General features: G+C 30.2%; 1 protein-coding gene across 1 annotated transcript in view; it reads left to right on the top strand.

Annotated features, from left to right (window-relative positions):
- The first annotated feature begins 2,496 nt into the window (after positions 1–2,496).
- LOC132803192 (uncharacterized) overlaps positions 2,497–16,478 on the top strand; it is a 34,608-nt gene continuing 20,626 nt past the window's right edge. Inside the window, exons 1-2 of the mRNA XM_060815469.1 lie at positions 2,497–2,520; positions 11,811–11,938. Coding sequence (XP_060671452.1) covers positions 2,497–2,520; positions 11,811–11,938 — 152 coding nt within the window. The remainder of the gene's footprint in view (positions 2,521–11,810; positions 11,939–16,478) is intronic.

The following is a 16,478-nucleotide window of genomic DNA, read 5'->3' as shown; positions in this document are numbered from 1 at the left end:
CCTCCCCGGAACCCTAGACAAGCCCTAATCCCAGGGAAATACCATCGAACCTTCCAACGGAAAATCCGGCAGCACCTCCCCTAAGGGTAGGACTAACCAAAAATTTTCTGCACTGAAAACACACTTCTATATTCATCTCCTTATTCCTTCCACAATACTACAAATTGATTCCACAAATTTACAGCACTTCAAATGAATAACAGGGAATCAATGCAGTATTTAATAAAATGCATCCAATACAGTATACAGAGCATTTTACAAATAAATATGGAATTAATACAATGACAGATAAAGAAGTAATACAAGATAGAGAGGAAAAAGGGAAGAAATACTTCTTGGACTTTCAGCAATGAACTGAGACGTCGGGCTTGCCCCGGACGATCAACGCCTCCCAACCTGGACCTAGGGGAACGGAATTTAAAAACGTGATATGCTAATCATCTCAGTCAGTAACCCTAGCTACTGTACACCTTTAATATTAATAATATAACAATGAAAGGAATTTAATTAATATCAACAATTAAATAAATAAATAATAGTAACAATTGAAGTAATATTTTCTCTCAAAACCTTCACTATTCACTCCGTTGGAAATGTTTCCCTCTTAAAACATTTTCACAAAACCCGATATTCGTAATTCCCGAAAACCAAGGGATCATTAATTTAATAAACAATAGATAAATACCCCAAATATAAATAAAATGTAATAAAATATAATAAATAATTTTTGAACACTTTGGGGTTTGAAAGTTTTATCCGAAAATTTATACTTGACGCACCACACCATATACAAGTGATGCCCTCCGATACCCAGCGACCCGAGCACCGACTGGCGGGGAGATTAAAGAGAGAAACTTGCATACGGCACTTCGGCGTCCCGACAGTACCGCTGCTGAAACCGTCATCCCGACCAAGGAGGGGGGCAGCTGATGCGCAATATATAAGACTTGCCTGCCCTCGGTCCAATGGCAACTCACGGGAGACATAATACTTGCGCGCTAACCACATATACACCAGAACACCAATACTGTATGAGTGCGTCTAAAATAATTATTAAATTAATTATTACCATACCGATTTTCCAAAAAATTACCGTGGAAAATATACCAAATTTCAAATTTACCATCCCACATATTTTCCTTTAACAAACCCAGTACGAAACCATCGATAACGATAAAACAATAATTTTTCTCGTAACACGAGGTCTAACAAATAATATTCCACGGGCATAATTATAAAAATTAAACCACCAATTAAACAAATATTTTCCTTACAATATTTAAACCAATTATGCCCAAAAACAATATAAAAATTCAGATACAATTAATTAATGAAAATACCTTGCTCATGCGTAATAAATACAATTAAATCACAATAATAAAAATCGGAGTTTCTGAATAACCCAAAATTCCGTTTAGCACCAATAAGCATATACGTACTTATAAAATAATATTTTTGCACAATTATAATTAATTTTCCACCACATGAGCATAAATTCTAGATATCAATTAAACACCAATTAAATATAATTAATTGCCCCAAAATATTTTTAAAGGTGGGTCACTCACCTGGAGCACGCAATTAACCTAAGATCCTCCATGGGATCAATTCCACGACTCACCTGTGCTCCTAGAACACAATTCACACACAGTCAAATAAATTAATATTTTATTTGGGTAAATAATACCCGGTACCCGGGGGGTCTAACACAAACGTTAACCAAAATTGACAAATTATATGTCTATGGAAAGCTTGTGAGATGAGGATCACATTACCGACCTCCATTGAACTCAATTCAACCGGCGGTGGCCGGAATTTGGCCGGAAAGCTTCGGCCGATCTTGATCTCCTCGTATCTCACGAACCACTTCATGTTTGGAGACCATATTTGGGATCAGAAGACCTAAAATAGGGGGAAATGAGGTTTTAATTTGGACTGGGTTGCCCGGAATACGGCGGAATCGCCGGAAAATTTAAACTCGTCGCCGCCGACTTCACCGGCCCGATCTGGGCGCGTTGCCGGCCGGTCGGCCTCCAAATTTGGCTGGTGAGCTCGTCGGCGTGTGGTCTTGGATGGTGGCCAGCGCGTGTGGCTTGTGGTGGCCGGAGAAAGATGAACACGGGAGAGAGAGAGAGGGATGGCCGGTGGGAAGGAAGAAAGAAGGAAAGAAAGAAGAAGAAGAAGAAGAAGGGGAAGGGGCCCGTGGCCCTTTTTTCCCACGTGGGGGAAAAGAAAAAAAGAAAAAATAAAAGAAAAGAAAAAGAAAAGGAAAGAAAAAGAAATAAAAAGAAATAAATTAAAAAATAATTAAATAATATTATAAAATAACAATAATATAATAATTTAGTATTAAACATGGTTGACATGTGGCATTTCAACATGGTGACACATGGTCACATTTATTAAATCACACGTGGCACATTGTTACACTTTAAAAATAATATTAAAATAATACAGTATTTGAAAGACTCTACAGGTCCATAACTTTCAAACCACATGTCCAAATCGAACGTGCCGCTAGTCTACGGACTTGTAGCGATGAGTACTTCACAACCATGCAAGAGTCAAAGCTCAACTTTGCATGAATAAAAAATCAACTCCGGCACTCCTTGGACAGTTTGGACCTCAACTTCTTTTGCTCATAACTTTCAAACCGTAGCTCCGTTTTCGACGTGCTACTAGTCTATGAACTCGTGCCAACGTGTACTTCGTAACGGTACCTCAGTCAACCTAGAATTCTATCAGAGTCAAAAAGTCAACTTTGACCCCTTTGGTCAACGGTCAACGGTCAAAGTCAACGATCAACGGACAACCTCGGCCAAAGTTGGAAAATTTCCGTTGTATTTTAGGATGAGGTGTTACAGAGAAGGTCACTCCCCATTTTTGGGCTCAAGAAAAAGTCCATCTCAATCGTTTTTACCTATGGCGGAGAATGAAATCACATTAGATAAGTTCTTGATTTATTTTTTAACTCAGATAAGAAACTGTAATTACTCAACCTACCAGTGTATCTTGTGCAAGTTGCATTCCCTTGGTGGTATGCCCAATGATGGCTTCCTCTATAAGTGTCTGGAGAGATATATTATACAAAATTAACGTCCAGCTATTAGAATAATCCTTTAAACATTTCAGAGAGAACAACACAAATAATATACTTTCTTGAGTCTTAAATGGAAAATATGCCAAACATGAAGGTGTATAATATAATAGAATAAATAGCTACATTTATATTACTAAGCAATGCACAACTAGCCAACCATAAATGCTATGGAAAGAGTTTAGTCATGGCAAAAGGAAAAAGAAAATATTAGTTTTTCTGGTAAAAAAAATCATAACATATCAGATGTCTGGATGGACCATGTGGATACCCATGAAAGGGAAAGTGTTGTTGTATTTCCTGAATACGTGTAGAGTTCAAAGAAGGCAGATTATTGCACACATAATCTGACATCAAGTACTGTCCAAAAATGATTTGGCTGATCAGAAATCCAATCATCCAAAAATCTCTTAAAATACAAACTGATATAAATTACATATCCTTCTTACTTTATCCCAAGATATTTAGATAAAATTTTCAAATAAACTCATTTAAGCATGTATTGAATACTACAAACAAGATCCTATTTCCATTCACTGACTTCATATCAGAAATTCTAAGGAAATTTCAGAAATCATGAAAGCAACAAAGTATCTAAAATGTCTATAAAACAGATGAAATCAGAAATGGAAAGGCTTGAAATTGTCACAGCAATTAAACATCAGCCATGGTAGTCAAGGATCACCTGCTGACAACACGATTAGCTGTTGGTTGAACAAATATATGAACCCTGCAGAAAGCAAGTAGTTGTCAATAAGCGAAAAATACTATCTAGTTTACATGAAAAGAATCATGAAAAGGAAACTCTATATGAATGATAAACTTTCTAAGTACCATTTTCCAGGGAATCATGAAAAGGAAACTCCATATGAATGATAAACTTTCTATGTACTTTCATGATTTTCTTCATTTGGAAAATTCTCCTTCCCTGTATCAGACTTCTTATCTGCAGAAACCTATATGAACAACATAAAATAAAAGTGAAAAATATAATGAGCACTGAGAAATAAACACCACCATAGCTGAATATATTACCCTCGGTAGAAATGGAGGTTTCTCTTAACGTATAGAATGTGCAACCATGGAGTTTAAACAGTAAATTTCCCTTATGATTCTCATGTTGATAATGAAGTAAATGCAATAACTGACAGTTTGCATTAACCATTAAGGAAAACAAGAATTATACATGACAACAATAACTGATAACAACGAAAGCAGTTATATTTAATCACCAACAGCAATTATAGTAATAAAATAACTATAACTACAATTATATTAAAACACAAATAAGTGTGCAGACAATTAAATTTAATAAATAAGCAGCATTCAATAATGGAAAACACACAAGACCCAAAAAAATAATAATAATATAAAACACACAATTACCATCTTTAGAATAACCTCCACAGAACCTTTGCCATCACCAAGAGCTCCATCTATTTCATCAATCACCTAGAGAACAAGTAGTAACTTGTTTCTTCTGCATACATTCTAGAATAAGAAGGGTAACCATAAAAAATAATACCAACCAAGCACTTTGGCCTCGAGTCAAGTTCATCTGCACTACATCAAGAATTTTTGCTTCAAGTGTTGATGATGACCGATCATCACTAGCATTAACCTACAGAGTAAAAAACACTTGAGGGAAAGATAAAGGAAATTGAAATAACAGACTAGAAGAGATAACAATGAAACTAAAAAGTAAAGTGTTAAAACGAAAAAAAAATGAAAAATAAAAGTAGAAAGCATCTTGCAAGCAAGAGCTTTTCATGGTTCCAACGATGAGAGAATGGAATTTATCCCTAGTTGGCTGTACTCCATCCAACATCATATCATCATACACATCTCTCAGCAAGAAATGCCTACCACCACCGTTATTAAAAAAAAAAAAAAAAAGAACACAACTTTCACAATTTCTCCTAAAAAAAACAAAAAAAATCCCAAAACCACAAAAAGAAAATCAAAATTAGAATCTACCTTCTCTACGCGGTGAGAGAACTGATAACAGTGTTATACTTAGAGACATTGCTTGCGTAGTTCCTCCTTGCATATTCCTCTGTTGAAGGAGCACTGAATTACGCGGCCCTGAATTATAACAATCTAAAATATATTATTTATTTAAAAAAAAAACTATTTCATTATTAGCGAAATAAGTAAGAAAATGTCTGGTGAAAAGCTTAAGAATTTGAAAGTGGAGAGGAGAAGATTACCAATGATTGATGGAATGAGCCTCATGCTTTCCTACTTCGCTGTTGCCTACCTGTTGCTTCTGCTCCTAGGGCTCTCTAAAACCCTGCAGTTTTCTCTCTGAGTCGCCTCTTCACCGTTTCCTTCAAAACGCACAGTCTCCAAGCTTATAATCCGGCCGATGCGAAAGGAAACAGAGAGGCTAGATATTGATTATAAGGAGAAGAGAAAAGTCGGGTGAAGAAAAGAAAGAAAAAAAATAAAAAATAAAAATATTTAATTTGGATATAAGGGTATTTTGGGATTATCAAAAATTGAAAGGGTAGAAAAAAAAAAGATACCAAATGAGGGGGTAAAAATCATTAACCTTGCCCCTATGAGGGTATTGGGCCAAATTCCCCTTTAATAAACCTGTTGCCCACTTACCTAAAATTTGGGGATCGAAATTCGATAATCTAGCTTGATGAAGCATAGCTGCGCATAACTCTTTCAGATTCCCTACGCTATTTGAATCCACTGTCTGTTTTAAAGAGTCGAGTTCGGGGCAAATTTCCAAAGCTGCTTGTAGATCTTCCTTAGGTCTGCCTTTCTCACCATCCTCGAGCTACAAAACATGCTTCAGCTTCTCAAATCTCTGACAAGTGTGCTGCTAATCAGTCAATCTTTCAAAACCCTATAATTGTTCCCTATGCTGACTTAGGGTTTCTTTTTTTTTTTTTTTTTTCAGCAGGTTGATGAAGAGGAGGTTGCCTCCATGCTCCGCTCTGAGTCAAAGGCCATACACTTTGGCTATTATGCCATTTGTAGAGGTTATGGTTGCTGGGGTTTTGAAGTTGCAGGCGCCAGTAACATGGTCTATTTTTCCACATATATAGCATAAATCGGAGAGCTTCTCGTACTTGAACTAGATCCATCTTTCGATTCCGTCTTCTCTTTCCTGAAAGAATCCTGATGGTAGCGGGTTGAGAGTAAGGAGATCAACTCTGAAATTTGAGAAATGATGGCCCACCACACACTTTTTGGATATTGAATCTTTGCCAAGATTTCCAAGCATGCTCCCAATTTGTATTGCCATTTCTTCATGAAGGTAAATCGGAGGTAACCCGTGCACCTGGATCGCAAATGTGGTTGTGCTAGGTGGCCACTCTTTCAAAATCAGGTGAGCCCCATCTAGGGACCAGGGTCTGTTCCTGAAGATGTTCTCCTTTTCCTCCTTGGTTCCGAATAAGAAAGTGAATATATTTTCGTCCACTTTCTCTACTCGCACCTTAGTGTTCACCGGCCAGATTTTAGGGATAATTTCTACGAGATTGAATATTCTGAATCTTCTCGTGGTGAGCATCTTTTCCGCTAAGGTTCTATCCGACTTGGTTTTTCCATTATCTGATTCCAAATTTGAGGGAAAGTGCCCTTAAGGAGTGTTGCAGGTTGTTCAGATTTCTCTGTTGGTTGTCCATGCTTTCTGAAAGAATGAATCTTCAGTAAGCTGGACGGGGAAAAACTTAGTGTTTCCGGATGGGTATACGGATTGTTCTAGGGAAAGTTAGAGATAGCAAATCATTATTCCTGGATGCAGAATATCTTGGGTTTGGACACCAACTTCGTGGTTACCGATCAAAACAAATAGGTATATTGTTCTTTATTTGTTAGATCCACATTTGAAACGGTACACCCACCTCATCAAAGCCCTTTAGCTGACAATTAACTATGTTGTATAATATATATGGCTAGTATAAAATTAACATTGATGTTATTAGATCGAATGTGGAAGAATTAATAGTCACCAAGCTAAAAAAAAAAAAAGAAAAAAGAAAATATTTGTCTGGCCAAATAGCATCGATCCAGAACTAACATATTAAACAAGGAACATATATATGCATAATCCACGGAAGAAACTACAGTTTATTCTTCACATATAAGGTTATCATATCCCATATGATTTGTTTGAAAACATTGGTGAAAGAATGTATATTATGCAGTTAGAAAACTATATTCACTCACAGACCTCAGTTTATAATTATATTATAAAACTATATTCACTCACAGACCTCAGTTTATAATTATATTATCTGCCTTTGTTTTTTGATCATTAATGTTATCTCTAGATTTTAAAATACAAAACAGATTTTCCAGCTGCTATTATTCACTAAGGATAATTCATACACCTTGCTTTCGGAATCAAAAATATAAAAATATGGTACCCATGTCTTTGAAGCCAGTGCAGAGTAGAGCTAGGAATGTCCCCAGGAGGGGGTCATATGTTATAAATATAAATACTTTGAAATTGTGGGATAAATATATATTTATGCTTTTAAAAAAACAAAAAATTAATGTACATTATAAATAAAAGAAATGTTAATTGAATTTTTACAATAATTTTATATGAAAGAACATTTGGATGATACATTTTTTAGAACATCATACAAAATTTTCATTTGGATGGATTATTAAGATATAAATAATAACGTTACAGGATGTATTTATCTTAGATAAATGAAAGATTTATCTAGAAAAATCAAATATCAAAACACAAAAAGTAGGTCAAGATAAAATTCCAACCAAAATAATAATAATAATAATACTATAATTAATAAGAAACTAAAATAATTTTTAAGTTTTAATAAAAAGAATAGTTGTAACTTAATTCTTAATACATAATTATATTAATATCTATTAATTAAATAAATTTAGCTTTTCTTTTGAATAAAATTTAGTTTATGATTTGAAATACTTGCAAAAGATAATAAAAAATATAGAAAAGATAAACATTTGATTAGAGGGGCTAATTATCTATTTAAAAAGATTTTTTTTTCCCGAAAACTGCAATATGCATCTAAAAAAAATTAAAAAGCTTAGAGGACCCCGCCCCCACACTATAACGTGGCTCCGCCACTGAGCTGCTGGAGGACATAAATGGCACATTTGTTGTTCTGGATCCCAATTATATATTTAAAAAGCTATTTTCTTTTCTATTTTTTCCTCGGAAAATTACAATATGTATCTTAAAAAAGGCTTTGCCAATATCGAACCTGGGCAGGGAGGCGTGGTGGGAATTTAGCAAGCATGGCTTTGCCAACTTGGCTACAAGCTAAAGGCCAGTACTTTTGCAGTTCTGTTATGATAAAGGAGTGAATTGGTATGAACTTTCCAGAGAGTTCTTCTCTCTCCTATTCCTTTCTAAGCTATTATTACCATCAAGTATAGTGCAATCTTGTTAGCTAGATAATAAATTATTTCTTTCTCATTTTAATTATCATTATTATTTTTTGTAGTTAATTAATTGAAAGTAGTAGGTCCTAGATTATAGTTGCAAGGAAATATTTATATATTTATAATACATTGGCAATTCCTTTATTCAGCTATTTCCAAATGAAAGATTTTGAAATTCTTTCATTGCTTTTTGACATTATCGTTGCTAGATTATTAACTTATTAATTTCCTTTGCTTTTTGACATTGTCGTTGCTAGATTATTAACTTATTAATTTCCTTTTTTTATTTTAAGTGTTTATTTTATATATATATATATTTCACAAACTCTATAATAGGAAAGTCGTTGTAGGTTTAGAACTTATACTACTCAACAAAAATCGTTTAGCATATTCATCTTCAAATGATGTTGTGATGAAAAGATTTTCAATTTGTTATGAATAATACTAATGCTATTAAATAAATATACCAAAATAAGTGTAAATAAATTAATATTTAATAGATTTATATTGAATTATATTCATCCTTTCAAAAATTCACCAATAGAATTGTACGTAAAAATTAAAAATAAAAGAGTAAAAAAAAAAAATCTTTTTTATACACAATTTTTTTAAATTGTCCTAATATTAAAAAATAAAAATAAAAATTATTTATATATTTTTAACGTGCTTTAAATTTTTCGCTTAAAAGACTGTACATTTGGAATCAATATGAAAAATATTTTTTTTTCAAAAATACATATATACATGTATTATATAAATTTACCATTTTACAAAACTATACACCCTAAAAAATAAAAAAATAAATTAAAAAAAAACTGTTTTGCAAAATGTTATTTTAATTTTTTGATTTTATTTACATGATTTATAAATGACAAAAAAAAAAAGGAAAAGAAAAAAGAAAAAACTAGAGGTGTTGGTTTCGTAGTGAAGGATTAATAAACACAAGACGTTTGGCTAAGAGCTTTATCAGATGACACCTCAGCAGAGGTGTGTCAATCATCTTTGTACACAATCAAAATTTCTAGTTGCACATACACGTAATTTTTTTTATTTTTTTTTTTATTTTACTGCACAATCGATCTTCTTCTTTCTAGGATTTCATTTTCCCAAAAAAACAGAGCAGCCATTAATTCAGCACCCATAGCCTGGGATCGCCACAGGCTGCCCATTCAAGCTGGTGCGAACCAGAACCTCCACCAATACAACATCGTCTTTACTACCCATATCTATTTTTCCACTCCAAGCTCTTTGGTCTTCGTTGTTCAGGTCCTCATATGCAGTCATGCCAGAGTTACTCCGATGATGTTCAAGTTATTCAAATTAATTCAGTTTTTTTTTTTTTTTCGTTTACCATTTTTTTTTTTAAAAAAATGAAGATAGAAATTGAAAGTGTTTTCTTGATTGGTAGTTGAAACAGTAAGAAGAAAATCGGCTGTGTAAAATGAAGAAAAAAAAATGAATGTGTTTTTACTTAATTTATTATTATTATTTTTGGAAAAGAAAGCTTTTAGTAAACTTTTTTTTTTTTCCGTTTTTTTTTAAAATGGGTTTTTAGTTAATTTATCCACGAAGCATGTGCATCTAGAAATTTTACGTCACTTTTTAATAACTTTTTTTTTTTTTTTTATTTTTTTTTTTTAGTAAACTTATCCAAAAAATATGCGCATATAGAAATTTTCCGTGACTTTGAGTAATATAGTTGGGCCCAGCCCATATTAGATGGATCATAGAACCGCCTAATCAAGTGTAAATTGTTAGCCTCCCCTTAAGTTATTCATCGCTTGTAAAAGCGTTCAGCTGCTCTCTCTCTCTCTACTGTGTCGCAGAGCTTTCTTTGGTGAGCAACAATGCGGACAGGTATTTTATTACAAGGGTTTTGCATAAAAAAAAATAAAAATAAAAATTTTGATGAATAAATTTTACTGTTTAGCTTCTAATTTTTATTTTCTTTTTTCCATTGATATTGTCCTATGCAATATGTATGTAGATATAGGAAAACAGACCAACTGTATATCATTACTTTTTCATTATAAAGTTCTATTTTATTTTATTATTATTATTATTTTTTTTTTTAACCATTATGATAACTTTGTTATTTAATATGTGTATTCCTAGCTCTTCCTTAAAATTTATTATTTTAAAAAAGAGGCTTTTTTTTAGTTTTAGAATTTTACAGTGCAGATAAACTTGATGTTGAGTCCCTCTGACAATCAGACCTTGTTGTTGCTGTTTTTTTTTTTTTTTAATTTCATATTATTCAAACTTTTGGTTCACGTTAATCGGCTTTTTTTTTTTTAATCTGTTTTTACAGTAATTTATCTGTTTTTCTTATCATGTTTTAATGTTTTGTATGTGTATGTGATTATTGTAAACAAAATTTACCATTAAGTATAAATCTATTTAAGGAGTCAATGGCTTAGGACAAATATATATAAATATATATATATATATATATATATATATATATGTATGTCAATCCAACTCAAGTAATAATATCTTCAACTTAAAAAGTTAAAAGATAAGTAAATTTGATTATTTAGAACTATTGGATTGCATGTTGCATTAAATATTTAGTTCACTTATTATCAACTTCTATCATTGTGTATGTATATATATATATATATATATTTTTTGGATCAAAATAAAATGCTCATTGATTTTCTTGCAGAAAATTATTGCAAATTTTGTTTCTATAATATGCTAGATGTTACCGAGAAGTATTATCAATCCAAATTCATTGCGCTATAGAGACAACCTCATCAACATATTAATTGAACATGTCTCTCTGCTTTACCTTATTCAGGATCAATTACCAGTTTAATTCAGAGTTGGTATTAGGAGAATAATAGGAAAAATATAAAAGAAATAAACAGTTTAGTTTTGTTAGTGTTTAGATATAAGAAAAAATTATGAACATATTATTAAAAACAAGAATAATACGTATTCAGTTTCCAATAAACATTAAGTTATTGATATCCAAAAAGCTATAAGCTTTTAGATCGAAGGTGGAAAAATTAACAACTACCTAGCTGAAAGTAAATATTTATTTGGTCTAGTAGTTTCGAATAACTAAAATTTTGAATTTGAAATTCGATACCTTATTAAAAGTTTAAAACACATGCATGGTCCACTGAAGAACCTGCAGTTGTCTTACATAAGGACATCACATCCCATAGGATTTGTTTGAAAAAAATTGGTGGTATAATCTATAATGCAGCTCTAAAAAAAGCCTATATTTCATCATTGGCTTGGTTTATTATTTTATTACCTGTATTTTTTTTTAATTTTTTTTTTGGGTCATTAATGTTTTGCAGAGATTTTAAAATACAAAAGAGATTTTCCACCAGATGATTATTCACTGAAGGTAGACTCATACACTTTGCTTTTGGAATCAAAGACAGAAAAATATGATACCAATGTCTTTGAAGTTGGAGGGCATAAATGGTATTGTTTCTCTACTGTGGATCTTTCTTGGAGCTAATGGTCTATACTTGTTCTGACTTCTTACTAATAAATAGACATCGTCTGGAAGTTTCTTCCTCTTGATTTGTCTCTTATATTGTATAACAAAGCATTTAAGGTTCTGCTTCTTACTTCTTTTAGAGTCTTGTTAAGATCTACAAATTTAGCCAGTCATTATAATAATAATGGTACTTTTAAAAAAAAAAAAAAATTTACATGAGATTGTCCTTTTACCCTAATGGAGACATGAAGAATAATGGGAGTGATCACATCTCCCTCTACTTTGCTGAAACAGACACTTATGCTTCTGGTTGGAAAGTCAATGTAAACTTTAAATTTCTTGTTTATGACCAAATAGAGGACAAATATTTAACCGTCCAAGGTAAATGCCTCCAATTTGCTATAAGGAAAGACGTGTTTGCATATATACACACATAGACACGTGCACGCACTCATATATATATATATATATAGAGGTTATTTTTATATGTATTACAGTTTCTTTAATATTTTGATCGCATAGGTGCTAATGGAGCTGTCAGGCGTTTTCATGCAATGAAGAAAGGATGGGGAATTGCACAATTACTTCCACTTGAAACGTTTAAAAACCCTGCTTTAGGATATCTCGTTAATGACTCATGTGTATTTGGGGTGGAGGTTTTTGTTATCAAACTACAATGGAAATTGGGAATCTATATCCCTGGTTAAGGAGCCAAAAAATGGCACTTTCACTTGGAAAATCGAAAACTTCTCCAGCTTATATAAGCCTGACCATTGCTCTAAAATGTTTAATGTAGGAGGAATTAATTGGTATGCACTTTCTATTTACTTCTCTTCTTCTTTATGTTTAATGAATCTCTCTCTCTTTCCTTTTTGGTTGGTTATGATGCAATCTTATGAGATAGATAATGACACTCTTTGTTCTTTTTTTCTTTTTTTTCTTTCTTTTGGTTACTTTCATTAATACTGTTTTCGGGCACTTAAAGGTTTACCCAAACGGATACAGTACAGTGAAGGACAAATCATTCTCATTTTATTTAGTACTGAAAGACTGGGGAAGTCATCCAATGGAGAAAGCAATATACGCTGAATTCAATTTAAGAGTATTCAACCAACTCGATGATGGTCAACATGTCAAGAAAAAATGTGATGGCAATTTTTGTTTCCCCTCCAAAATTTATAAATGTTTTTGTATTACGATATTTTTCACTTTTTGTGGCGAAAAGAGCTTTCAATAATATTCTACATTTGTCATGCCATTGTTTGACTCGGTTTTGTTGCTATTTTTCCCTTACAGCTTCCCACTGGTTCAAAGAAGTTGTTGGCTACGGTTTTCCATATTTTATATCATGGAGGGATCTTCGTGATGCTTCTAAAGGGTTCATTGTGGAGCATAGTCTAATTGTCGAAGTTGTCTTCCTCGTTTTTTCTGTGGCTGATTTTTATATAATAATAAAATAATAAAATTATGCAAAATAAATATAACAAAAATCAAGTGATTGTACTAATTTGTAGTGAACAAACAAATTAAAAATTCTTAAATACCTTGGAACAAAAAAAAATTTAAATATAAATTTAGTTAACTAAATGAGACAATAATACTAACAATAATTTTTGTAGAGAATAAGAAAAATTATAACAAAAATTGAAACCAAAGAAAAAATATTGTTTAATAATTGTATATATTATTGATTACGAGTTAAGTGATCAGTTGTTTTATTATCTATTTATTGATAAATACCTTCAAAACTTAGTAAAAACACAAAATTGTTTTGAATGATGAATGTAAATTTTTTCAAATTCCTAAAATCAAACCATTAGTCCAAATCAAAGTTTTTTCCTCTGTTATTTGAATCGATTTGAAAAATGGCAATGTATGTTCATTATACTTTTTAATCTAATATATGAACCTAGCCTTATTTATACCCTTCTTCATTAAAGAAAAAAATTATTTATTTCTAAAATAAATAACTAGTCTTATTCAAACTTTATTTTGCTCCAAAAAATAATTATTATTTCAAAAGCATATTATTTGCTTTATTCAAATTCGTTTATTACCTCATAAAAAATAAAAATAGCTTTACTCAGGCTTCTTTAATTCCACAATTAATTTTCAAATGTATTATTAATATTCAAAAATCACAATTTGGATGATTAGGAAGGAAAAAAAAAAAAAAAAACATTTTTTGGATGTTTTAGATCAACATGCCTTAAACAATTTGCTACTTTTATATTTATTTTTTTTCCATATTTAAATACCTAAATGAATTTTAAATACAGCCTAATTACCATTTATAATATTAACGGTACATAAATGGCATTTAATTAATGTTTATGAAATAATTGGATTTTTCTAATTTATTAATTGGAAAGTGTTTGTCTATAATTTATTATCCTAGTTTTCACTTTGTTAAGAAGACCATTTTTAAAGCTCCATGATTAATAATATTCTTTTTATGAATGAAAATTTTTTAATTTTTAATTTTAACATTTCAATATTATAGTTGACGCTTCAATATGATTTTCTTTAATTCCTTAAATTAATCATTCATTATAATAATATGTACAATTTGAAATTTGAACATTCTTACGTTAAAATTATCCGTTTCAAATTAATGGACTATTTAATATTGACAAATAATATCCATAAATAATTTATTTGAGCCAAATTTTTAATTTTTAAATTTTAAATTTTAAATTTTAAAAAGCTTTATATTAAAATTTTAAAGTTTTAAATTAATAGGTATTTAATATAGGCAGTTAATTTTATAATTTAAAAAAATAAAAAATTTATATTGATTAATACTTTCATATTTTAAATTTTAAAATTTCAAATTATCGATTAACTAACTTGTGCACGTGTCATGTCAATATTATGTGTAAGGTAGCTTGTTCGGTGAATTATAATATGTAATTTTTCTTATTTGTTAAAAGATGGAATTTGTGTAGCTTTTCATAATTTGTTAATATTTTATTTTCTCACGGAAAGTGTTTTTTTATAATTTGTTATCAAATTTTTTGTTTGGTTAAGAAGGTATACTTTTAAAAGTAATAAGATATCTATATAAATGACAATTAATTAATATTTAGGAAGTAACTATATGTAACATTTGATAAATAAATCTAAACAAATAAATTAATTTTTGATGCAAATAACATTTTTTTTATTTATGTTTAATTGCATTATGTGCAACAGTTGCCCAACATTTAATAAAATTATGAAGATAGCTCTTTCATCAATATTGCTTTTACGTGAGTTAAAATTTGCTGTCATGTATTGAATTCAAGCAAATTAACATATACATGGATTAAAATCTCTATTATTGGTTTTATTAAAAAAAATTATTTGTATTGGATACCACTTTTCAAAATTTCAATTTAAATTCTTTAATTTACTGCTATATGCTTTTAAATATTTTTTTTCATATATTACATCACATTTAATACTTATCAAACTTAATTTTACCATTTTTTGGGAATATTTTCAAATATTTTGCCAAACATGTTTTTAAATTCTAAGATATGAAATTCATATTACCATATTTATTTTACATAAATATTGTAACAAAAATTTTAAAAGACATATTATATAGTATTAGAAAACATTGGATTCTTCGAAGCATTCATGGCAATGTAAAACATTAAATTATTGGAAACATTCTAGGTAATATAAATTGGAAATATAAAGAAAAGAATTAATAGTAACTAAAATAAAATCATTATTTTTATTTCAATCCAAATAAAATTAAAATATTATTTTTCAAACACAATAGAATCTAACAAAAGAAAAAAATAAAAAAAATGAAACATTATAAGGGGGAAAAAACTAAATTGCTTTCAACATCAGTCGGTTCGAACTTCCACTTAGTTTTATCCAAGCTTCATCCTGGTTATAGATAGATGAAGTATTTAAAATTTGAAAATTTATTTATCAGTAATTGTATTTTTGTGAGTATCAAGTTTTATTATATTTGAGAGAATTTAAATTAGTCAATATAATTATTTACCTATGTGTTTTATTTATTTATTTATTTGCTTTATTTGTCTAGGAACTTAATTATCTTATTTTAATTACTTCAATTATTTGTTTGTTTACTTAACTGATTATTTTGAAATGTTTCCCAGAATATTACTTTATTTGATTCTCCATGCAACCAATTCCGTAATTCGGCGAAGTTGCGATTTTAGATGTTTTTAAACAATTTAATCGATTTTAGATGTTTTTAAGCGATTTAATCATCAATTGAATTTTTCACATTTTATCTTAAATTATTTATTGTGTTACTTGTTTAACCTAAGCATTTTATTAAATTTGATCTTATTATTGTTTATTTTATTTTATTTTATTTACTTATTTAATAAAATGATTACTTTGGGATAACTATTTAAATGTCATTTTTATCTTGTATTATTTTTTTACAAGAGTATATTTCTATTTCAAGGTACAAATGGTTGGGTTTTCGAAAATATATATATTTTTTTAAATAGAAGAGCTTTTCAAAATGAGTCGACAAGTGACCAA

Source organism: Ziziphus jujuba, chromosome 3, assembly GCF_031755915.1.
Source record: "Ziziphus jujuba cultivar Dongzao chromosome 3, ASM3175591v1".
NCBI classification, from domain to species: Eukaryota; Viridiplantae; Streptophyta; class Magnoliopsida; order Rosales; family Rhamnaceae; genus Ziziphus; species Ziziphus jujuba.
The sequence above is the reverse complement of the archived record's forward strand: the minus strand, read 5'-3'. Positions and strand labels throughout refer to the sequence as shown.